A 24,601-nucleotide genomic window follows, 5' to 3' on the forward strand; every position below is an offset into this window, starting at 1 on the left:
ATTATTTTTCAGTCATTTGAGTATATTTATAATTTTTTTAATATAAATTATAAATTTATATATAATCATCGGGTCATGCGATTCAATCAGTAACCCACTAATTGAACCAGTGATCCAATACCTTAACCAAGTCATTGACCGGGCCGCTTTTAATAAAATTGCTTCCATCTAAATTTCTTCCTTTCTCTACTATCCTCCTTCGCACATTTTCAACCAATAACTCTATTACTGTAGACCAGTCCCTGGTTGATTGGTTTGAAATTGATTTACCATTTTTTTTTCTATTGGTTTTTGACTTGAGTAATTTATAATATTGTATAATAGAATCGGTTCACCAATTTTTTTTTATCGGTTTTTGGCTTGAGTAATTTATAAAATTGGGTAACTGAAGCGGTAAATTGGCTAGTTTCGTTTTTTGCAAAAAAAAAAAAAAAATGGCAAGTTTCCATTTCAATTGACCAGTCAAATTGATGAATATAAGTCTTATGTATGTTGACGGATGGCTTAATTACATGATTCTCCATTCAATGCTATCATAGTACACATTTTATATATAAGAGATACGTAGACTCATATGACATTAAATATAGAGAAGTGAGTGAAGTAAATTAATTGGATGAGTTATATATTCTTAATAGGTACTGTAGCACTTTCGTCTTTTGAAATTTATCCGCATATTAGAAGATTTGAACGATGGAATATGTAAATAATAAGACATAGATTATTCTACCTACTTTTTTTTCTGTCTACCATTCTAAAATACCGTTAGATAAGAATTTAAAGAGGAGAGAGAAAAATAAATATTAGGTAGGATTCTGATCTAATGGTAATTTAGAGTGGTAGGCAAAAATAGGCAGAAAAAATAGTAGGTAGAATAATCTATCACAAATAATAATATATTTATTTTTCATTAATAATGCAACAAAATTAAACTTCATAAAAAAATAATTTTTGAGAATAAATTTTCGGATGTGACATTAAATCATGGCAGAGGATCTCAGATCTAGCTAGAAACAAACAATTAATTTGTATCTGGATAGTTCAGTATCATACTTTCCAAACTCCCTACATTTTAAATCATAAATCCCACAAATTGGTATCATAAAGAAAATGACTCCAACACTGATCTCCAATAAGAAAGTCCCCAGCTTGTGTGGTCAATGATGTAAGCTCCTGATCATTCCCATTAATGTCTTTCATGAGCTTCCCATCATTATCACCCAAGTGAAACATGTCATTCTCTGTGTTGCCGCCTCCCTTGTCGTCCATTACTGTTTCTACAAGAAAGTCCCCAGCTTGTGTGGTCAATGAAGTAACCTTCTCATTCCAATTATGGTCTTTCAAGAGTTTCCCATTTTGGTCACCTAAGCACCATATATCGTTCTTTACGTTGCCTGCCTCATGGTCATGGTCCTTCACCGTTTCCCACCACTTATCTGAACAATTATTGCACTCTGATTAAGGGAATTTTATTCCCTGGTCCCCTTTTTTTTTTTCTTCTCCCTCTCTCTCCTCTCTCCTCTTTCTTTCTCTACTTTTTTGTGTCTTGGAGGACCAATGGACTGGGAGTTTTACATTTTCTCTCCTGATTAAGCTGCATGTGTTTCAATAGCACATTGTTTGGCCTTACTCTCATCGACTGTTACGATCCAATTTGTAAGGTATGGGACTTGGAGTCCCACATTGATTGTATGGGCAACTAATGTGGAGTTTATAAAGCATTGGGCACTCTCACCTTTTGAGCTAACTTTTGGGGTGGTGCACTTCAAGATTCTTATCAAATGGTATCAAAGCCTTCCACTATGTCTCCCAGTAACAATCGAGCGGCACGGGTGGTGACGTCAGCATTGCAATGATCGCTCGGGGCTAGTAAAAGACTAGCACAAAGCCCATGCCCGCGTGGGCGTCGGGGCTGCGGTGGTGGAATGTTACGATCCAATTTGCAAAGTATGGATCATTGGTTGTATGGACAACTAATGTGGGTTTATAATGGACACTCACATCCTTTGAGCTAGCTTTTAGTGTGGTGCACCTCAAGGTTCTTATCATCGACCTTCACAAATCTCCTTCTTGACAAAGTTAGAGGCTGAGGCTTCATCACTATGTTAGGTTTCACTGTTTCCTTTGGCTTTGCAATGATGTCTTCCTTATGAGAGGATACATTCCTTCGAACGCGCGGATGGGTAATACCCGAAATAGTTATTTTTGATACTATACAATTTGTATAGTATTATTGGTTGTATGGGCAACTAATGTGGAATTTATAATAGACACTCACATTCTTTGAACTAGCTTTTAGTGTGGTGCACCTCAAGGTTCTTATCATCGACCTTCACAAATCTCCTTCTTGACAAAGTTAGAGGCTGAGGCTTCATCACTATGTTAGGTTTCACTGTTTCCTTTGGCTTTGCAATGATGTCTTCCTTATGAGAGGATACATTCCTTCGAACACGCGGATGGGTAATACCTGGAATAGTTATTTTTGATACTATATAATTTGTACAACCAGATATACAAACAATATGCATGGGATTGCAATTTTTGATACTAGCAATGGCGGATAAGAGAAATTCCTATAAATAATTTTATACTTACGTATTTACAAAAAGACTATTTTCAAATTCGAATGTGATTTTCTAATAACAAAGAAAAAGTATTACCACGACTCTAGATCGAGCATGTTAGATAAATACTCTTATCATATATTAATAATATAAAAAGTTCAATATTGTGCTATATATAGAGTTGTCAGCTATGCACAGAATCTCGTGCAGCCTTATACAAGAAGCTGATTTTGTGAATTGAATCTTTGACCTCCGAGGTGACATGGCGTCAACAACAATAATTGTGCCAATGTTCCCTTCTCTTGTCACAAATAATATGAATACTCATACATAGTAACGTGTATGAACCCAACCTGTTTACCAAAAGTTTATGCATTCTCATCGTCAGATCAATTTCGTCCACACTGAATTCTCCTCTCTTGATATTTGGTTTTAGATAATTCAACCACCGAAGTCTACAGCTTTTACGGCATCTGTTTAAGCCAGCATAAATATTCAAGAAAATTTGAGCTTCTCTTAAATAAGTATCTTCTTCATAATCTTACAATTAATGTTCCATTACTTTCATGAAAGCAATATTATTTACCTGCCCTTATAGGAACTAGGTACCATTTTCCTTCTCCATATTGTTGCACACATGCCCAAAGAAGGTCATCTTCCTGTTTAGTCCATGCTCCTTTTCTGATAGGATTGCAGATCCTATGTGGTAACTCAAGGAGAGAACAAGAAGAAACAGAGGTGAATTCAAAAACAAATTTGTATATTCATCAGATAAAACTTCACAAATGATCCGCTTCCTATCTATAAGCCACGGATCACTATCAATCTGTAACTGAATTGGAAAATTGACACGTAATGTAAATGTTGTAACCACTCAATGCATTCTGTAACAGCTAAACAAATGACACTTAAGTCCTAACAAGTAACAGCAAGGCTTGGGCCACCGCCTGATGACATAGAGATTGGGCCGATTACACAAGGTAGTCCTTGGCCCAGGAAGGAGGCCCAGTCATCCTCTTAGGCTTAGGTTCCTCCATCATAACATTGCCTCCACCTGCAGTAAGAACCTTGTCCTCAAGGTTCATTGTGGGAAGAGAAAATTCTGGGTAAAAACTGATAAGATCATCTTCATACTCCCAAGTAGCATCCTCAGGGAGAGAGTTGGTCCACTGAATTAACCACTGCCTTCGATCACCGTGAGTCCCTTGAATAGTCCGAGTCATCACTGCTGCTAAAGGCAACTGGACAGGATGATTTTCCTTATTAATTGAGGGCAAAGGAACAGGAACAACAGACCCATCACCTCTGAATGGTTTGAGAACAGATATGTGGAAGGAAGAGTGGATTTTGCAATTTTCAGGCAAACCAACTTGATAGGCCACAGGGCAACACACGCACAATAGGATAAGGACCAAAATACCTTTTAGAAAGTTTTTGACACTTCCTATGAGCTATCGTGATCTTTCTGTAAGGCTGCAACTTGATTAACACCAGATCACCGACTGAAAATTGAAGATCCTTTCTGTGCTTTTCGGCTTGGACCTTCATGCGATTTTGGGCACTCAGTAATTGATTCCTAAGATGTCTCAATAAACCATCACGATGGCTCAAAGTAGCATCAACTGCCTCCTCACGAACTGACCCTTTAACATAAGTTGGGATCATGACAGGAGCTTTGCCATAGAGAGCTTGAAAAGGAGTCATGCTAATTGAGGAGTGGACAACAGTGTTGTAATGAAATTCAGCCCAGCCCAAGTATACTGCCCATTTGTGGTTCTCATCATGGCAAAAAGCTCTAAGATATTGCTCCAAATATCTGTTAGTTACTTCAGATTGCCCATCTGTTTGTGGGTGATAGGAAGTGCTAGTACGTAAACTTGTCCCACTGCATTTAAATAGCTGAGACCAGAATTTACTCAAGAAGATAGAGTCTCTGTCTGAAATAATGGTCTTTGGAAAACCATGTAATTTGACCACCATATCACAGAATAAAGAAGCTACCTTTACAGCAGTGTAGGGATTAGCTAAGGCCCCAAAATGAGCAAATTTTGTCAATCTATCGACCACCACTAGTATAACATTGAAACCTTTTGACAATGGCAATCCTGTGATGAAATCCATACTCAGGTCTTCAAACACACCATCAGGAATAGGTAAAGGGTGAAGTAAACCCAAGGGAGGAGAAGTAGTGTGCTTAATCATCTGGCAAGTGGAGCAGCTCCTCGCAAGATCCTGGACATCCTTTCTCATTCCTTTCCAAAAAAAAGAAGCAGACAATCTCAAAAGAGTACGAGAAATACCTGCATGACCTCCAACCAAAGTGGAATGAGCCTCATGTAAAAGAAAATCCTTCAATGCTGAAGCAGTGCCCAACAAATACCGATTTTTGTGATATAAGATGCCATCTCGGTCAGTAATTTCTGAACCTATCAATTCCTGATTGTTCAATTTGAGCCGAATGTCAACAAGCTCAGGATCAGATATGTTTTCACCTCGAATCTGATCTACCAAGGAAAATTGAACTTCAGACAATAGTGCCAAATTGAAACTGGGTTGCTCTTCATCAAAACAACGTGACAGGGAGTCAGCAACTACATTAGTTGCACCAGGTTTGTACTCAATAGAAAAATCATAGCCCATTAGTTTACAGGCATACTTTTGTTGCTCCACTGTTTGGACAGTTTGAGTTAGCAACTCCTTCAAACTTCTATGATATGTTCGGATGATGAACCTTGCTCCAAGCAAATAGTGCCTCCACTTCTTCACTGCCTCAGTTAAGGCATATAATTCCCTGACATAAGTGGAAGCCACCCGCATCCTTGGCCCAAGCTTCTTGCTAAAAAAAGCTATAGGATGGTTATTCTGTTGAAGGACAGCCCCTATTCCCAAGGATGATGCATCCGTTTCCACCACAAAGGGAGAGGAAAAATCAGGAAGAGTCAGAACAGGAGTCTCAGTCATTGCAACCTTTAAGGCTTCAAAAGCCTTGGAAGCCTCCTCAGTCCACAAAAAAGAATCCTTCTTCAACATATCAGTGAGAGGTGAAGCTATAGCTGCATACTGCCTAATGAACCTCCTATAATATCCAGTGAGACCAATAAAACCTCTCAATTGTTTGATTGTCTTTGGATGAGGCCACTGTTGCATTGCAGCTATTTTCCGGGGGTCAGCCTTCACTCCCATGCCCGAAACCAAATGCCCCAGGTACTCTACTTCAGCCAATGCAAAAGAGCACTTACTCAGCTTCACCATGAACATATTATCCTGCAAACAACTCAAAGTCAGTACAAGATGGCTATAGTGTTCCTCAATTGACCCACTATAAATCAGAATATCATCGAAGAACACTATAATGAACTTGCGAAGATATGGCCTGAACATATAATTCATTGCAGCCTGGAAGGTAGAAGGAGCATTGGTTAAGCCAAAAGGCATCACCAAGAACTCGTAATGTCCTTCATGAGTTCTGAAGGCAGTTTTGGGAGTGTCATCTGGAATCAACAAGATCTGGTGGTAACCACTCCTCAAGTCCAACTTGGTGAAAATATTGGCTCCTCTAAGCTCATCCAATAGCTCATCTATTGTTGGAATGGGAAAACGGTCCTTGATTGTGATATTGTTCAATGCTCTATAATCAATGCACATCCTCCATGAGTTGTCATGTTTCTTAACAAGTAGTACAGGAGAAGAGAAAGGACTCCTGCTTTCCTTGATAAATCCTGATGCTAACAACTCAGACACTTGTTTTTCTATTTCCCCTTTCTGATGGTGAGCATACCGATAAGGACGAACATTGACTGGCCGAGCCCCTTCTAGCAAGTGAATAGCATGATCACAACTCCTAGGTAGTGGCAAGCCCTGTGGCAATTGGAACACAGATTGGAATTGACGCAGAATGTCCCAAACAGCAATGGGAATTTGCTGTTTCAAGTCCAATAGTTCAGGAAGAATTGTAGGTCCCACAAGGTCAGCTTCCCCTGCTAATCTCAAACACTGCTGGTTAACAGAACTAACCACACCACCAACAGATTCCCCTTGTAGAATAACCCTACCTCCCGAAGACATAAACTCCATAGATAATTCAACATAGTCATGTATAACTCTGCCTAATTGGCTCAACCATGAGATTCCCAAAATAATGTCAAAACCAGTTAACTCAATCACCCAAAGGTCCACAGTAAAAGCATACCCTTGAATCTCCAATGGAACCGCCAAACATTTTCTGTCACAAACCATAAACTCCCCATTCCCCAGAAAAACACGCATTCGAGGCACCTTAAGTGTTGAGAGTCCCATATCCTCCACCAATTGCTTCTGCAAAAAATTGTGAGAACTGCCTGAGTCCACTAGGATAGAGACCATCCTGTTATGGAGCTGCACTCTAAACTGAATAGCTCGAGGATTCTTGTCACCCTTCAAGGAATGGAGAGCAGCTGCATGAGTAACTTCAGGAGTGCCTTCAGGTTGCCAGACAATATGCTCATCAGCCTCCTCAGCAATTTCCTCAAAATCCCCCACCAATAAGAAAAACTTAGATTGACATTTATGCCGAGGGTTCCACTTTTCATCACAAGTGTAACAAATCCCCAACTCCCGTTTCTTAAGTAATTCTTCATGACTGAGCTTCTTGAAAGGTACAGTGGATGGCAAAGCAGGAAGGACAGGCTTCGAGCTGGGCAAAATAGTGGTGAGTGGTTTAGGTTGTTCCACCGTGTAAGAACTCTTAACACAACTTTTCTTAGTCCCTGGTGCAGTGAAAGAGGAACGCAACTCCACAAAATGAGCATCATAAGTGATGGCTAACTGCATTGCCTGATGGAGAGATGTGGGAGAATGAAGTTGAATTGCCCGTCGAAGATCGGGTAAGAGTCCTGACACAAAAAAACTCATGAGTACTGCATCAGAAAACTCAGTGACCTGGTTGATTAAGGCCTCAAAGTTCCTAATGTAATCATTCAGAGTCCTATCTTGTGTCAATTTCGACAGAACACCTCGCAAATCAGTGTACGCAGTACCGCCAAAGCGTTGACGAACTGCTAACTTCAATTGATCCCAAGACTGGATGGAACCGCCATTGAACAGCCATTGAAACCAAGGACCAGCTAGTCCTTCCATGCGCATCCCAGCCAACTGAACCTTCAACGCATCTAGAACCTGTTGCAAGCCGAAGTAAAGTTCCGTGCGAAAAATCCAACTATTTGGATCCGTGCCATTAAAAACCGGTAACTCCATGCGAATGGATTTCATGAGGAAACGTGGATCATCAGAAGCAAATCACGGCTGAGATGTGCTGCCTGCATTATTACCAGTAGAAGAATGCGCACCAAGTGGTTGATTATTGGTGCCAACCACCGCTGCATGTATGTCTTGCAGTTGGGCAGTGATGCTAGTGAATTGATTTTGATGATCGGTGAAACGTTGCTCCACCCGAGTTTGGGACGCCCCAAGCTCATCAGCCAATTCTTGAACGCGCATCGTGAAATCTTACTGAGCTCCAAGGAGATGAAAGCACCAATGATAGGATTGCAGATCCTATGTGGTAACTCAAGGAGAGAACAAGAAGAAACAGAGGTGAATTCAAAAAGAAATTTGTATATTCATCAGATAAAACTTCAGAAATGATCCGCTTCCTATCTATAAGCCACAGATCACTATCAATCTATAACTGAATTGTAAAATTGACACGTAATGTAAATGTTGTAACCACTCAATGCATTCTGTAACAGCTAAACAAATGACACTTAAGTCCTAACAAGTAACAGCAAGGCTTGGGCCACCGCCTGATGACATAGAGATTGGGCCGATTACACAAGGTAGTCCTTGGCCCAGGAAGGAGGGACAGTCATCCTCTTAGGCTTAGGTTCCTCCATCATAACATTTTCTCACTAATAAGGATCCTTCCATTAACTCAATGGCGGACGGAAGTTGTTGCAAGTTGCACACACAAAGTTGGGTGGAAAAAAAAAATTTACATGGAATGTGTGATTCAAGTCAAATGTAAAAAATAAAAAATAAAAAAAAATAGAAAGATTAAAAGGAAAAAGGTAAAGATAGGCCCAACCCAACCAACTCTTACATAAAGCTTAAATTCTAACTCATTGCTTTGTCTTTTTTTTTTTTTTTACATAAACTTTATTAGATCCAAATCTTAATAGACATCAACCGTTCCTGAAATTCAATCTTTACCAAGTGGATGAGAATCGTATGGAAATTTTCACCTCTTTTGTGAAACAAAAGTGGCCAACTTTGTTTCACAAAAAAGGTGAAAATTTCCATAAAAAAAAGTGGCCAACTTTGAATCAAATAGACATCTTTTTTTTTTTGTATATATAGGAAAGAAAATAGACTACAGACATACAATTCTGGGCACCATAGTACCCTTAACATCCCCATCAAACAACTCCTCACACCCAGAAGGCACTCGCTCATACCACTGGGTATCCTAGCCACCAATATTACCAGACACAGCCAACCAGTTAGCTACCGAATCAAATAGACATCTACAAAGATGAGTTTTTGATCGATTAATCCCTTCAATTATACTATATTTTACCAATGTCTTTTTGTGGTGTTTATTTTTTTTAAATTATCATTATCGATTATTTCCTTAAAACTTTGGTTGATTCACCAAAACTTTACTTTTGAAGTAGAAGCAAAAATTGAATCATGATCATAATCTTTTAAAAAAAAACAACCCTAAATGTGCAGACATAAAGAAAAATTTCTGGAGATGCTTTGAACTGCAAACACGCACGCACCTAAACCTGTAAACTAGTGTCCTTCTATCGTTTTCTTTAAAATCTGCCCAGCTCTATCCCCATTCTACTCAACTATTTAAACACATGTTTTCCAAATGACACTCAACCAGTAAACGTGCAACGCCTACTGTCCACAAAACCAAAAGACTTCGTATAAACGCCCGGTACCACAAATGTAGCATATACAGTAAGGGAAAACTGTTTTTCGGTAACGAAGATAAAATTATTTTTAACAACTCAAAACAATGTCATTTAGAGGCACCTGATATAATTTTATGAGTAAATATATTTTTGGTTCCTAACAAAAAATACGGTCATCACTTTAATCTCTTAAAAAAAAAAAATTAGTTAGTTGGTCTCTAACAAATTCAAAGTGGACACATTTAGTTAAAATCGTGGTCCCTCACAATTTTAAAAAATACCCATATTAGTCCTTCAAAAAGACTAAAATGGGTCCATTTAGAATTTGTTAAAGACCAACTGACTACTTTTTTTGTAAGGGACTAAAGTGGGGACCGTGTTTTTTGTTAGGGACCCAAAAAAATATTTACTCTAAAGAAGAAAAGTTAATAGTTAATCTCATACAATAATTAACATACATGAAAAGATGATGCTAGATATACCATAATTAGGAAGACAAAAAATTGGGATTAACATTTCTCCAAGAGAAAAAGTTATCTCTTGCGACCCTTAAAGTTTGGAAAAATAAATATAGGGTATTTTAGTAAAAATTTTATACAAAAGTTACCTTGGATGTATTTCTTAGCTCAAATTTTAACAAAATTCATAGGATTTGCTAAAAAGTAAAAACTTGGTCTTATATTTTTGTAAGTCTCGGTCAATCAAATTTCGATTTGTAACAACTGCAACAAAATCGATATTCAATTGAAGCTGATTTATTAAGACAGTTAGTTGAATAATCGCAATGACTATTGCATAAAGCTTCTCCATCTTTGAAATTTGAATCCTCGATGGTAGAGGTGAAAGTGGACTCGACTGGACCAAGCTTTGCCCCAAAAAGCCCAAGCTTATGCCAAAAAAATTTAATTTGGCCTGTCTTAAGCCTAGTACGAGTCTAACTGTACAAAATAACAAATGGCCTGACCTAGCCCATTAGTCTGTTAATTTTTAACTTCCAAGCAGAACCATGAATCAACTGTACAAAATACTCAAATTTTGTTGCTAATCCAAAAATCATAATTTCAACGTCCAAACAGAATCATGAATCACAAAAAAACTCATACAATCTGCATTTAAGTCACTTTCAAAAGCAAAATGCTCAAACTAAATAACATATATTTCATCAGATCCAACAAATAAATCCATACTATGTAAATTAAAATAACTAATGAATCCAACAAACACATCATGATGTTTGTAACAAGTATAACCTCTCCCAAAAACTTTTTAATATTTTCATATACACAATCTAACATGCTGAGATGTTGGTTCCTCTTACATAAAAAATAAAATCAGTTATCTATTAAAATATAATCAAATATAATTAAGTTTTAAATAATTGTAATTAATTAATTTAAATTTTTTATTTTTTCTTTAAGGCATACTTATTCTATTTTATTTTATTTAAAATAATAAATACAATATAAGCCGATCTGTAGGCTTATAGACCAGACCTTGTGAAAGTGAGCTTACGGCCTTTATATTAAACAAGTTTTTTTCAAGGCCAAGTTATAAGTTCGACTTATTTTACGAAATATATTATGTCAAATCTAGCTGACATACACCGAGCCGTAGACCTCTGTAGGCCGGCCGGCCCCCGTTTCACTCGAGATTCCATCCCCACAAATCTTTTTGTTCCCCGTGCTTGGTTTTCTCTCTCATAGGGCTAGGTTTCAGTCATTTTCAACGTTTTAACTTTTGTCTCCTTCCTTTCTTGTTTTCTTTCCCGACATTAGCTACCAAAATTAGTAATATTTGGCTGTTAGCAATCATTGAATTGCCGCTTCAATAATAATTTACAATTGTCAAAATTGCATTTATTTCAATCTCTATCATATACGGAGAAGCAGAGATCCCTATTGAAAATTAAATTCCGTACATGAAATCAATCCTCACGTAGAAAGTTTGAGGTAAGAGGTAGAGTAAATACAAATATTATAAGTGTAAAAGAATAGTTTCTCACAATTATTATCCTTATATAGAAGATTTATTATATATAGAGAAGCGGGATAATGAATAATGAATTTATAGCGGTATAAGGTTAAGATGTCTTCCACTCATACTTAGATGTCTTCTATACTCTTACTTAGTGATTGATCAAACTAGCTTATACCGATATAAAAATAAGAAATATTAAATTTATTTTTTTTGTTGTTGATCCACTTATATTCATTTAAGTTATTTTTTAAATGCAAAATAAAAGAATGACTATTGGCCGAATTTCTTTAAATGAAATTATAGTTGGAATTAAAAAAAAAACCTAATTCTTTTGACAAATAAGTATATCTCTATAAATATGGTCAAATTAATTTTCTTTTTATTATGTTTTGTTTACTTTCACTTCCTTTGATTATAACGTGTATAACTTAACTCTAGGTAAGGTATTTACGGACTTTTTCTCAAAATGAAATTATAGGAAAAAATCTCTAGATTTATGCACTAGATATTGTATCATGATTTCTAAGAAAAAAATTTAAATATCTTTTTGAAAATAATATCAAAATCTTCAAATTAACTTTCAAAAATTAGATAAAATCAAATGAAATCTTTCAAAAAGAAAAGTAATCTCAAATTAACTTTTTATTTTCCAAATCAAAAACCAAATCAAATCAAATCTTTCAAAACTGAAAACTAATATCAAATTAACTTTTTTATTTTTCAAATCAAAAACCAAACCAAATCAAATATTTCAAAAAATCTATTTGGAATAAAAATAAAACTTTTAAATCTTCTTTCAAATCAAATCTTCTAAATGCAAACTTGAGAAATCTCAATAAACTCAATTTTCAACATTCCTAAGACTCTAATTAACATTACAAATAACATACTCTTGAGTCTTTCTTCACTTGGAAATTTTGACTTTGATGTTGACTTTGCACATTTGTATTACTTCTTCACTTTTGCATGTTGTCTTAGATCTTCTAACTTCATTTAGGACTTGTTGTACTGCCTTCTAATTTGTGCATCTATGTTGAGCTTGTTGGTGCTTTGTAATCATCAAAACTTCAAATATATAAGCTTGGAGAACCTATGGTTCAACATGAGGACATGCGCCTCATTTTGAACACAACTCTTTTCTCTTTCTAACTTGGTTTGACAACACATGACTGTGGGTGTTCAATTTAAGATACGCGAATGCATTCTTGGGAAAGAGATTAATCATTAGCTAGATTTAATGGTTAGGTTGATTAACCCAATGAACTTGAGTCGAACGGGTTGATACTCCACGATTGTGCGAGTAGATGCGCCGTATTAGACCAAACGCTAGGAGATCTTTTAGAGAGGGGTTCTTAAGTGAACGCAGGGATTCCGATTCGCTTAGGTCAACCACGATTTGATAATTATTTGTTCAATGATGGATGTCCTTGAAATTCTAAATCTAATTCTTGGGTTGGTTGTTTTAATTTGATTATTCTCGTTTCTTTTTTTGATTTAATTTTCATTTCCGTTTAAATTGATAATCATATTAAAATCTCTCATTTTAGTTTTCGTTTTTCTTTAGTTTCCATTTCTTCTTAGTTTCTCTTTTTATTTAGTTTCCGTTTTTGTTTGGTTTCCGTTTTTATTTTATTACTGTTTTTTATTTAGTTCTTATTTCATTTAGTTTCCGTTTCATTTTATCTTTATAACTGAACAATTAAGTTCCTTGCAAGCAATAGACGACTCAGGTTGATGTACTGCAAAATTTTAATAAACTTAATTACATGAATCTCCATTCAATGCTATCATAGTACACATTTTATATATTAGAAATACGTAGACTCATATGACATTAAATATAAAGAAGGGAGTGAAGTAAATTAATTAGATGAATTATATATTTTTAATAGGTGTAGCACTCTAGTCTTTTGAAATTTATCCGCAAATTAGAAGATTTGAACTATGGAACATGTAAATAATAATATGTTTATTTTTCATTAATAATGCAACAAAATTAAACTTAATAAAAAATAAATTTTTGAGAATAAATTTTCTGATGTGACATTAAATATTAATCATGTCAGAGGATCTAAGATCTAGCTAGAAACAAACAATTAATTCGTATCCGGATAGTTCAGTTGAGATCCTCTCCCATGATCGATCCATGTTCAGATTTATCATACTTTCCAAACTCCCTACATTTTAAATCATAAATTCCACAAATTGGTATCCAAAAGAAAATCACTCCAACACTGATCTCCAATAAGAAAGTCCCCAGCTTGTGTGGTCAATGATGTAAGCTCCTCATTCCCATTAATGTCTTTCATGAGCTTCCCATCATTATCACCCAAGCGAAACATGTCATTCTCTGTGTTGCCAACTCCCTTGTCGTCCATCACTGTTTCTACAAGAAAGTCCCCAGCTTGTGTGGTCAATGAAGTATTTATCTCATTCCAATTATGGTCTATCAAGAGTTTCCCATTTTGGTCATCCAAGCAGCATATATCGTTCTTTGCGTTGCCTGCCTCATGGTCATTGTCGTGGCCCTTCACCGTTTCCCACCACATATCTGAAAGATTATTGCACTCTGATGAAGCTGCACGTGTTTCAATAGTACATTGTTTGGCCTTACTCTCATCGACCTTAACATATCTCCTTCTTGAGAAAGTTAGAGGCTGAGGCTTTATCACTATGTTAGGTTTGACTGTTTCCTTTGGCTTTGCAATGTTGACTTCCTTATGAGAGGATACATTCCTTCGAATATAAGTATTCCAGTAGTTTTTCACATCGTTAGAAGTTCTTCCAGGAAGTCTTCCAGCAATCAGGGACCATCTGCATTCACAAACCATTCTTAATCAAACACGGCTCAAGTCGACAGATAGAATAATGAGCATATTCACTCAAGTTGACACATATTCTTATTCACTCCCCCCTTAAACTCTGACCAGTTATGGCGGATGAGAGAAGTTTTTCGAATTTTAACCCGTGATTTTTTAATAACAAAGGATAAGTATTACCACGGCTCTAGAACTAACTTTTTAGATAAATATTTTTAGGGTTTTATTTTTTCAATGTTGCATGATACAAATTGTCTCATGCAACACACAAAAAAGTGGATGAGATTTTTTTTTTTTTCTCTCTCTTTTTTTAGTGGGTTCCATCTATTTTTTTTTTGTGTTGCATGAGACAATTTATCTCATGCAACATGAGAAAAATAAAACCCATATTTTTATAGGTTTTACTATTCTTCTATCACATAAGAGAACATTCTTTTCCTGCACACTGAAAAATAACATGGGGTCCATTTAATTTTTTTTTTCTTTATATTTTGATGGGTCTCGTTGCTGGTTTGTGAGTGTGACATAAGAAAAAAACTTTGCTACAAAAGGAGACTAATAAATCCCTATTTTTATTATATATAAAGAAAATAATTATATCATGTTAAATGAGATAGAGATAAGATAGTCGAGTCAATTATTTTTTTCTTTTTTTTAAATAGTGGACCCCACTATCTTATCTCTGTTGCATCAAATAATTATTTTATATATCATGAGATAAATAGATCCTTATATATAAATAGGAAAAATTATTTCTGTTTTTACTGTAAAGAGAATTTTTGTGCAGCCGTATACATGAAGCTGATTTTGTGAATTGAATATTTGACCTCCGAGGTCACATGACGGCAACAACGATTGTTGTGCTAATGTTCCCTTCTCTTGTCACAAATAATTTGAATACTCATACATAGTAAGGCGCGTATGAACTCAACCTGTTTCCCAAAAGTCTATGCATTCTCATCATCAGATCAATTTCGTCCACACTGAATTCTCCTCTCTTGATATTTGGTTTTAGATAATTCAACCACCGAAGTCTACAGCTTTTACGGCATCTGTTTAAGCCTGCATAGTTAAAGAAATTTTGTACTTCTCTTAAATAAGTATCTTGATAATCTTACAAATAATGTGCCATTAGAATCATAAAAAGCAATATTAATTAGTTACCTGTTCTTATAGGCACAAGGTGCCATTTTCCTTCTCCATATTGTTGCACATACGCCCTCAGAAGGTCATCTTCCTCTTTACTCCATGCTCCTTTTCTCACTAATAAGGATCCTTCCATTAAACTACAATAAGATGCTTTGATTGATTTCCACAGCTGCAAGACTTGCCCACACCTACACCTCTAAACCAGTGTCCTTCTATCGTTTTCTTTAAAGTCTGCTCAGCTCTATCCCCATTCTACTCAACTATTTAAACACGTGTATTCGACATCACACTCAACCAGTAAACGTGCAACGCCTAGTGGCCACAAAACCAAAAGACTTCGTGTAAACGCCCTGTACCACAATTATTTCTAACAACGTCGTTCTGAGGCGGTGGAATATAATTTTATCTCCTCGACCCTTAAAGTTTGAAAAAATTAATCTCATATAATAATTAACATATATGAAAAGTTGATGCTACATATATATACCATAATTAGGAAGACAAAAAATTGTGATTAATATTTTTTATGCAAAAGGATAAAAAGTTATCTCTTTGACCGTTGAAGTTTGGAAAAAAAGAAGAAGATATTTTAGTAAAATTCAATATACAAGAGAAAAACAAAATTTTCAATGGAATTGATATATTGCCTATCTATTTAATCTCCTATTGCAAGAGAAACATTTTCCCAAAATTAAACTTTCTTAATATGATCTATTATATATCCGTGGTTTCATTAATTTCTTTTATATAAAATTTTTAATGGATTCATATGTATTGTTGTAACTTTTTTACTTCGGAAATTTGTAAAGCATTGCATTTTCTTAAGGAGAGCTTTAGCTTGGTCGCTACTTGTTAATTAGTTGTTCTAAAGAATAGGAGGAAGAGAGTATAAAATAACAAATTCCTTATATGGAGTTTGACTTAGAGCCTGTTTGGTTCACTTTTTAAAAAAGCGACTTTTATCTCTTCCTTATTTTAAAAGTGCTTTTTACAAAAGTTAAAGCTATTTATATTTTTATAAAACTATTTAGTTTTTTAAAACAATATTTGGCTTTTTGTAGAAGTTAAAATTTTTAGCTTCTGAAAAAAGTAAGTTTTTGGCTTTTTTGTGACTTCTACTTTTTTTAAAAGTAGACATCCAAACTAACTAAAAATGAGAAGTGCTTTTTTTAAGAAAAAAGCAGCTTTTGAAGAAAAAAAAAGTTCATCCAAACGGGCTCTTATTCTTAATGAGACATGTTTTATTATAAGTACCCGAATCATCATTTCACAGATAATTATTTGACATATATAAAGTGGTAGGAAATGTGATTATATATGTTATAAAAGTTTGAGTAGTATCAGCAGTTTCCATTAAAGTAAATGCCAACTCGATGAAATTAACTTGAGAAAACAAAGAAACAATAGAACATCTATGGGGTTACCCTATCTTATGTGAAAGGGGCGGCATACAACAGAAACTTCAGTCTTGAGCTTTTGAGTAATTCTTAATTAGAAATGGCTTATTATAAGCAGACAATGACATGCATGATGGTAGGAAATGCACCTATAGCATAAAAGTTTGAGTTGTACTAGCACTTTCCATTTCTAGAGTGATTGATCTGTGTATAATGCAATTGAATGAGATTAACAAAACAGAAAAAAACAAAAATGTGCACAAAACAAAAGAAAAAGAAAGAAGAGAAAAAATATTTATATGTGGTCACCCCAAATTTGTAGACCTTGATATGGATATTACTTGAATGTGGAACCCTGTTGCCAGTAATGACGACGAAGTTGTCCGTTTCGAGGAGAAAGAGTTTTCAGTTTGATAAAAAAATAATGTGATAGGAAAGGTCTTCTTCAATCGCAACCAAGTGCCTTCTACAACACTCTATTGGAGGATCAGACGTGAGAAGATAACCATTTCCACTTGTAATCAATGTTGGATATATTAAAAATGTAATCCAATAATATGTTCACATATAAGCCCAATAGATATAAGCCCAATAGTTTACATTATCTTTAGGAAATTCCTAAGCTGGAGGTAATATTGTTGAGCATTTCAAAATTTGATGTCTCTTGGAAGCACTAACTCTACCTCTAAACCCTTATTTCTCAAACCTATACCCTCCAACAATCTTAAAGTATCAGCTTTGTATGTCGGATTTGAGTGAGTAAGGTGTCTATTTGAAGATCTCATCAAGAGGAACTCATATTTTAAATCATTTTCGTGATTCAACAGAATGATTTTGCAGGATTTGAGTTTGAAAATACTACAGCTGCAACTTTTCGGTCCGGATCATACAAATTTCAGCCTGTTTCAAGAAGTAAAACCTACTAGGATTTATTCTACTCGTTGAGACGATCGTTTTGAGTGATCACTTGCCTTAAACGGAGGTCGGACAAGGAGATATGGCCATATGAAGTTTCATGTACATTTTCATGCGAATTTTTAATAACCGGAAAATATTCCTATGAGTTTTCGGCAACAAGGGTAGTCCATTTTAAGGTTTTTAGGCGCTCCAAATTCATTTTTGATCTCTTTTTGTGGAAAACTCCAACTCTAGACTGATCAAAAGGTCTTTGATAGGTTGTAGCTTGGCCTGGTTTGGTTAGAGGCTGATTAAGTTGGAGAGACTGAAATCCTAAGATTTTTTTTTCTTTTTATTCCTTCTCAGCTCTTCAATTCTGTCATTTTGACATCTCAGGGATTCTTTTCCCTTTTTCACTATCTTACTTCTTTTTGTTTCCCTTCTCGTTTGAGCTATATTTTTAACTTCTCAGACCATTCCTCTTTTTCTTTTACTTAACTTTTTCTTCTCTGAAAAGGACCTTGATTTTTGTTTTTGTAATTAGCATTTCAATCTCTCTCAAGGTGTGTCATTGGAACATAGTTAAGTAACATTCAATAGGTGTTTGAACAATTGGTCTCAGGCTCAAAGGGGTTTAACAATGGATAGTCTTCTAGGTAGGAAATTTGGCTCTAAGCTAATAAGAATAAATGCCCTTATCATATCAGTCATGCAAGCAAGCCAGAGAAACAATTCAAGTTCAAGAAAAAACCTACTACAGTGAGGCCTCTCTGAATAATTAATTCTGTTTGGGCTTAATCCTCACAGCTGTAATTCAAACTAGAATCTAGTTTCCAGAATTCACATCAAAAATTATTTCACAAAATTTTACCAAAGAACAGCTATACAAACAAGCAGGCATCATTCTCAGGTTATATAAGACACATGAATGCTTCACAGATATCATGCTCTTAATGATTCAGTTCACAATAAGACTAAGCCAGCTTGTCAACCTGAGATTGCTTGTACAGGGATTCAATCTATCCTTTTTTTTTATGAATAAGAAATTTAAAAATTTTAAATAACAGCAAAAGTTGAAGTATCTCCCTTTTTCCAGATAGAATTTTTGTCTCCTTTTTGTTGTGTTCCGCAGTTAGCAGGTCTCGCATATAACAGTATGCAACTCAATTCCCAGATTTAGAATGTTGTTGTCCCCAGCAACAAACTATACTAGTCGAATAAGCTAATTCTGCCATGAGAATTTTATGCGTGCAAATAGAGGGATTAATACCTTTTAAATCAGAAATATACCACCCTATGGCAGTCTTATGAGCTTTTAGAACTTTAACCAGCTCCTTTTCTTGGTCAGAAAAGAGTCCCGTATTAATAATTACAGGATATGTCCCTCCATTCCCCAAGAATACATATTTCAAAGTATCAGGCAAAGTTTTCAATTCAACCTTGAGTGCCTCAACCTCTATATCATCAGCTCTTTCTTTAAGCACCTCCACATCAACCTCTTTGTCTTCAAAGGGCACATGATCACGGGCTCTCAACTCATAATCAATCTCTTGAGGACGCATCTTCTTATGTTGCTCGTGAAAAACTTCAACCTGAAAACAATCACTATTCTCGGCTGGTCTTTTCATAGCCTCAAAAACATTATAATTAATTTCCTCATCGTGCATCCTCAACTTAATTATTCCCTGCTCAACATCAATTAGAGCACGCGTTGTAGCTAAAAATGGCCTACCTAAGAGCAGAGGCTTCTCACTTCCTGCCCCCGTATCCAACACCACAAAATCAGCAGGAAAGATAAACTTGTCAACTTTGACAAGAACATCTTCTATGATCCCATTAGGTGTCCGCACAGATCTATCGGCAAGTTGAAGAGAGACTTCTGTAGGTTTCAATTCTTCAATTCCCAAAGACTTATAAACAGAAAGAGGCATCAAGTTGATACTAGCCCCAAGATCACAAATAGCTCTACCAATGCCAACATCATCAATAGTAATGGGGATATTAAAACTCCCCGGATCACGAAGCTTAGCCGGAATCTTTTGCTGAATAAAGGCACTACATTTCTCATTAAGTGTCACTGTCTGGCATTCCTGTAGCTTATGCTTCTTCGACAAAAGATCCTTCATAAATTTTGAATAACCATGCATATTTGCCAAAGCTTCTGCAAAAGGAATGTTTATGTGCAGCTTCTTGAAGATGTCTAAAAACCTGTCATAATGCTTGTTAGAAGCCTCTTTCTTGAACCTTTCTGGGTAAGGTACTTGAGACCTTATATATTCAGGGCTCAGTTCGTGCTTTTTCTCAATCACAGTAGGTTGCTCTTCACTCTTTTCTTTCTCCATAACAGCTTCTTTGTTTTTTCCTTTCACAATTATCTCAGCCTCTGGTTCAGCTGCTTCTTTATGCTTCTCCTCCTCTTCCGTACAATCTAGAATTGGATTTTTAAGGAGTGCTACCACTTTGCCACTTCTAGTAGTAATAGCCATGCAATCTTCCTTTGGATTGATAACTGTATTACTGGGAAAAGTACCTGGAATTCTTTCTGAAACTTGCTTTGCAAGTTGACCTATCTGATTTTCCAGGTTCTTTATAGAGGCATTTGTATTTTTGTTGTTAGCTCTAGTCTCCTCGATAAAGGCATTAGTGTTCTGAGCCATCTCATTTGAAGTCTTGACCATTTGAGCAAAAGCTTTTTCCCACTCAGCAGGCTCTCTTTGTTGATTCTGTGAAGGTTGAGCACAATTACTAGGTTTATAATCCATGCCAGCTCCTTGAGTTCTTCGCTGAAAATTGTTACCACCTCCACCAGAAAAATTATTGTTTCTCTGAAAGTTTGTCTGCTAAGGGCGCTGGTCATACCATAATCCATTCACCTGCATTTGTGGAGGTGAATCATCTGCATTAGGGCATTCATTGGATTCATGAGCTTCCTGAGGAGTTGATTGAACTTGAGACACTTGAAATTTTTCAAATTTTTGCTCCAAACTGGCAAACTTTTTGGATAACAGTTCAGCAAGCAAAGTGTCATTGTTTTCTTGCTTTATCACTCCTCTTTTTACTGGAGCTGGAACGCTCTCATTTTCAAATCTTGCCAACTTCTTTATCAGATCGATAGCTTGCTCAGATGTACTCTCCCGAATAGTACCCCCAGCTGCACTATTAATCACCATCCTTGTTTCAGGAGAGATGCCATTAAAGAAGATCGCTACCTTGCTGTCATCGTCTCCTTCATAGTGTGGACACTTCCGGATAAGTTCTTGGAATCTATTCCAGGTTGCACACAGTGATTCTCCTTCAAGTTGGCGGAAGTTTGTGATTTCATTCACCAGCCGATTATACTTTTCCATAGAAAAGAAATGGGCAAAGAACTTGTTTGACAAATCTTCCCATGTAGAGATACTGTTTGCTGGTTGCCTTTCTATCCATCTGAGAGCACTTCCCTTAACAGCAAAAGGGAACAGTTGGAGCCTGATAGCATCAGCAGGCACTCCATTGTGCTTTGTAGTGTCACAGATCATCAGAAATCGATCTATGAACTCATGAGGATCTTCCTCTTCAGCATCAGAATACTGAGCTCTTGCCACCAAGGAAATCAATGATGGCTTCAACTCAAAATTGTTTGCCTCCACTGTTGGCCAGACTATGCTTGAGTTTGGCCTATTTAACACCGGTGTCAGAATGGAATCTAACAATATTGGTTGTGGATTATTTGCATTGTGGCCTCTGCCACCATGAGCATTGTTGTTTCCTTCCATCTCTTGTTTCGGTTGTGCAGGTACGCTTTTCAAATCCTCCCAAATTATCTGCCTAGCAGCCTTCCTCAGTCTCCTCTCAGTCCTTGAAATTTCAGGATCAAGCACAAAGTCTTTAAGTGGAAGTCTACCTCGCATAAAACTTAGAAAAATTTGTCAATAGCACCTGTAAAACGCAAAACAAGAATAATAATAAAAAAATTAAAAAATTTAAAATAAAATTCAATCTCAAAGATCAAAGGTTATTTATAATATTGAAATTTTCAATCCCCGGCAACGGCGCCAAAAACTTGATGCTCTCCGGCAAGTATACCGATCGCACAAGTAGTAAAGTAGTAAGAAAGATTGTCTCCACAGGGATTGAAAACCAAATACCACAATAACCAGTCCCCTTAAGTCGAATAACTCAGTTGTTTTGGGAAAATTGAATTAAAGTAATCATGAAAAATAAGACTTGTTTTTGGATTTTTATATCTTTGAGAATAAAAATAAAAGTAACAATGGTGTTTGATTTAAAACGTATGAGAAAAACATTGCAGTTAGGGAACACTCTCCCTATGAACCCCACTTATTACTTTGGATTGATTTAAAATATTCAATTATATAATTTCTCAGATAATTATTATCTCAAAATATTAATAGTTAAATCCCAATCCCTTGGCAATTTAACCCTTTAACCTCAATTGGAATCCTAATCCCTTAGCAACCCCTCATGAGAATTAAGAAATGAACACAATAATTCAAACATCTGCAATTAACATACATCTATCCCTAGCATGCATATTAATTGTTATCTTACCCCCTTTCAAGATGAGAAACCCCAATATCCCTATTTAGGGTTCTGACCCTCAAACTATTTTCAACTATCAGATTGATCAGGTCTAATAAAGAAAATATCAAATACGCACAAGGTAAGATAAAGAAATTTATATAAACGAGTAAAATAAATCAATCTGTCATAACAAGGGTTCACATAGGGTTTGTGACCCTAACTACAATAAAGAAACTTAGCCAACCATATTCATGGCTAGTAAAACAATATTCAATATTCAATGGGATGAAAAGAATGAAAGATGAAAGAATGAAGATGATCAAAAATCCTTCTCCGAAGCTCTTCTCCTTCAGCACGACGGTCTCCTCTGGTCTCGATACCTAATTCTGTGCTGAGCCTCCTTTTTATAATACTCTTTTGGGCTTTCCAAATTCACCCTTTTGGACCAAACATCATTTCAGTCTCGCACGCTGACGCTCTCAGCGTCAAACTCACGCTGTGGGCGTGGTTGCCTTTGGATTCCCACGCTGTCAGCTTGCCATCCACGCTGTGGGCGTGGGAAGAAGGATACTTTTTCACGCTCTGGGCGTGGAATCCACGCTGTGGGCGTGAAATCCACTGGTTCTTTACGCTACCAGCGTGACATCCACGCTGTGAACGTGGGTCTTTACTTTGGCAAATCCTCATTTTGCTCCAGATTTGTTTGCTTTTCCTACAAGTTAAGCATAAAATCAGCTAAACAATTCTGAAATTGGAATTTAAGCAAAGCAACACTAAACGTTGCCTTTTTACTGAGAATTAACCCATAATCTTTCTCTTTTTAGCTTGAATTAACCCGTGTGCTGAAGGCACGTAACCATCCTTTTGGATAAATGATCTCATTCCAAACTTGATGCTAGATTATTTGACTTTGAGGAATTAGTAGCCTCTTGGTCTTGTTCTTATTTGAAACTTGACATCACATTACTAGTTTATTGTAAGTGACTTGACTATTGGTCCTGTTCATTGAAACTAGACAATGGTTATTCTCTTATAAATAGACTTAAGTTGAAGGCTCTTTGCAAATCAAACTGTTTAGGCCTTGTTCATAATTTATGAAACTGACTTGATGCTTATAAACATTATATTATGATACTTTACGACATCAATATATGTTTTTTTTCCTGATAATATCATGCTAAGTTCTTTTAGTAGAACTAGACATCTTTGGTAGATTATTCAACTGATTGAATTCATGATAATATGAAATTCATATTTGATATTCTACAAAGGATAGAAGAGAATGAGGAGAGCTTAATGAGAGGGATATTGTCCAAGATCACCTCCTTGATGAATGAATATATCACTTAGAGTGTGTGGGGACTGTACAGTTCACCCGTTATTGCCCATTTCGATGGAGTCCATTTATTTGAGACTTACATTTTGCTATCTTTAGTTTATGAACATTATTGATTCAGAACTGATTTTGAGACTTATTTTGGATGTTGGGATTTGGATGAGTTTAGATTGAATCTAAAACTCCAAATATTCATTTTGGTATGTTGGTCTCAGAACAGATTCATGATAATGATGATTTATATATTTAGATTTCAAATGATGAATGAGTTTAATATCTTACCGTTAAAACTCTTTGATTAATCCGAGTTAATTGTCTTGGACTAGATGTGAATGATTCATACTTATTTGAACATTACAATGGTCATTCTATTAGATTATGTTGTATGGTGAACATAGGAGAAGATTATTGGATATATTAATGTTGTAACCAAATAATATGTTCACATACAAGCCCAATAGCTTGCATTATTTGGGTCCATATGGGCTAGAGCCCAATAGCTTGCATTATCTCTAGGATTTTCCTAAGCTGGAGGTAACACGGTTAAGCATTCCAAAACTTGATGCCTCTTGGTGTAATACTTCAAGCACCAACCCTACCTCTAAAACTTTCTCTCTCAAACCTATAACATCCAACAATCAATTATTTAGTCAGTTAGTTAGTTTGTTGTTATATATGTAATCAGTTAGTTAGTTTGTTAAACTTTCATTGCACTGCTATCATGTTGTTGCACCCACTTCTTCTCCTTCGTTGCACTTCTGTTGTTGATCAACAATATGAGTTCACCAAAATTTTAAGAGAACTGTTGATAGAAGCTGATGTGCTTTCTGTTAGAGGATCTTCGTGAGTCATAGCTATACTTGTGTATTTTATTATTGTGCAACAAGCTCTTAAACAAGGTATTCCCCTCAGTGACCCAATCATTTGGGCCCAATAAAACTATTATCATTCTACATGAGATAAGTTTCTCCCCTACATACCCTTCGATAACTGTGTCATCTTTTTCTTTTCTTTTCTTTTCTTTTTATTTTTTCAGGTG

General features: G+C 35.8%; 2 protein-coding genes across 2 annotated transcripts; both read right to left on the minus strand.

Moving 5' to 3' along the window:
* Nucleotides 1-1,077: 1,077 nt before the first annotated feature.
* Nucleotides 1,078-7,796, minus strand: LOC133284249 (uncharacterized). Its single transcript, XM_061481242.1, has 4 exons — nucleotides 3,985-7,796; nucleotides 3,542-3,869; nucleotides 3,174-3,396; nucleotides 1,078-1,436 (listed from the first exon to the last, which is right to left on the minus strand). The coding sequence occupies exons 1-4, from the start codon at nucleotides 7,794-7,796 to the stop codon at nucleotides 1,078-1,080; spliced, it is 4,722 nt and encodes a 1,573-aa protein (XP_061337226.1).
* Nucleotides 7,797-13,629: 5,833 nt separating this feature from the next.
* LOC133284257 (transcription factor MYB1-like) lies at nucleotides 13,630-15,541 on the minus strand. Its single transcript, XM_061481254.1, has 3 exons — nucleotides 15,424-15,541; nucleotides 15,192-15,321; nucleotides 13,630-14,254 (listed from the first exon to the last, which is right to left on the minus strand). The coding sequence occupies exons 1-3, from the start codon at nucleotides 15,539-15,541 to the stop codon at nucleotides 13,630-13,632; spliced, it is 873 nt and encodes a 290-aa protein (XP_061337238.1).
* Between the last annotated feature and the right edge of the window lie 9,060 nt (nucleotides 15,542-24,601).

Source organism: Gastrolobium bilobum, unplaced genomic scaffold (genome assembly GCF_033153095.1).
Source record: "Gastrolobium bilobum isolate Gb01-03AN ecotype WA unplaced genomic scaffold, APGP_CSIRO_Gbil_v1 utg3166, whole genome shotgun sequence".
Classification (NCBI taxonomy): domain Eukaryota; kingdom Viridiplantae; phylum Streptophyta; class Magnoliopsida; order Fabales; family Fabaceae; genus Gastrolobium; species Gastrolobium bilobum.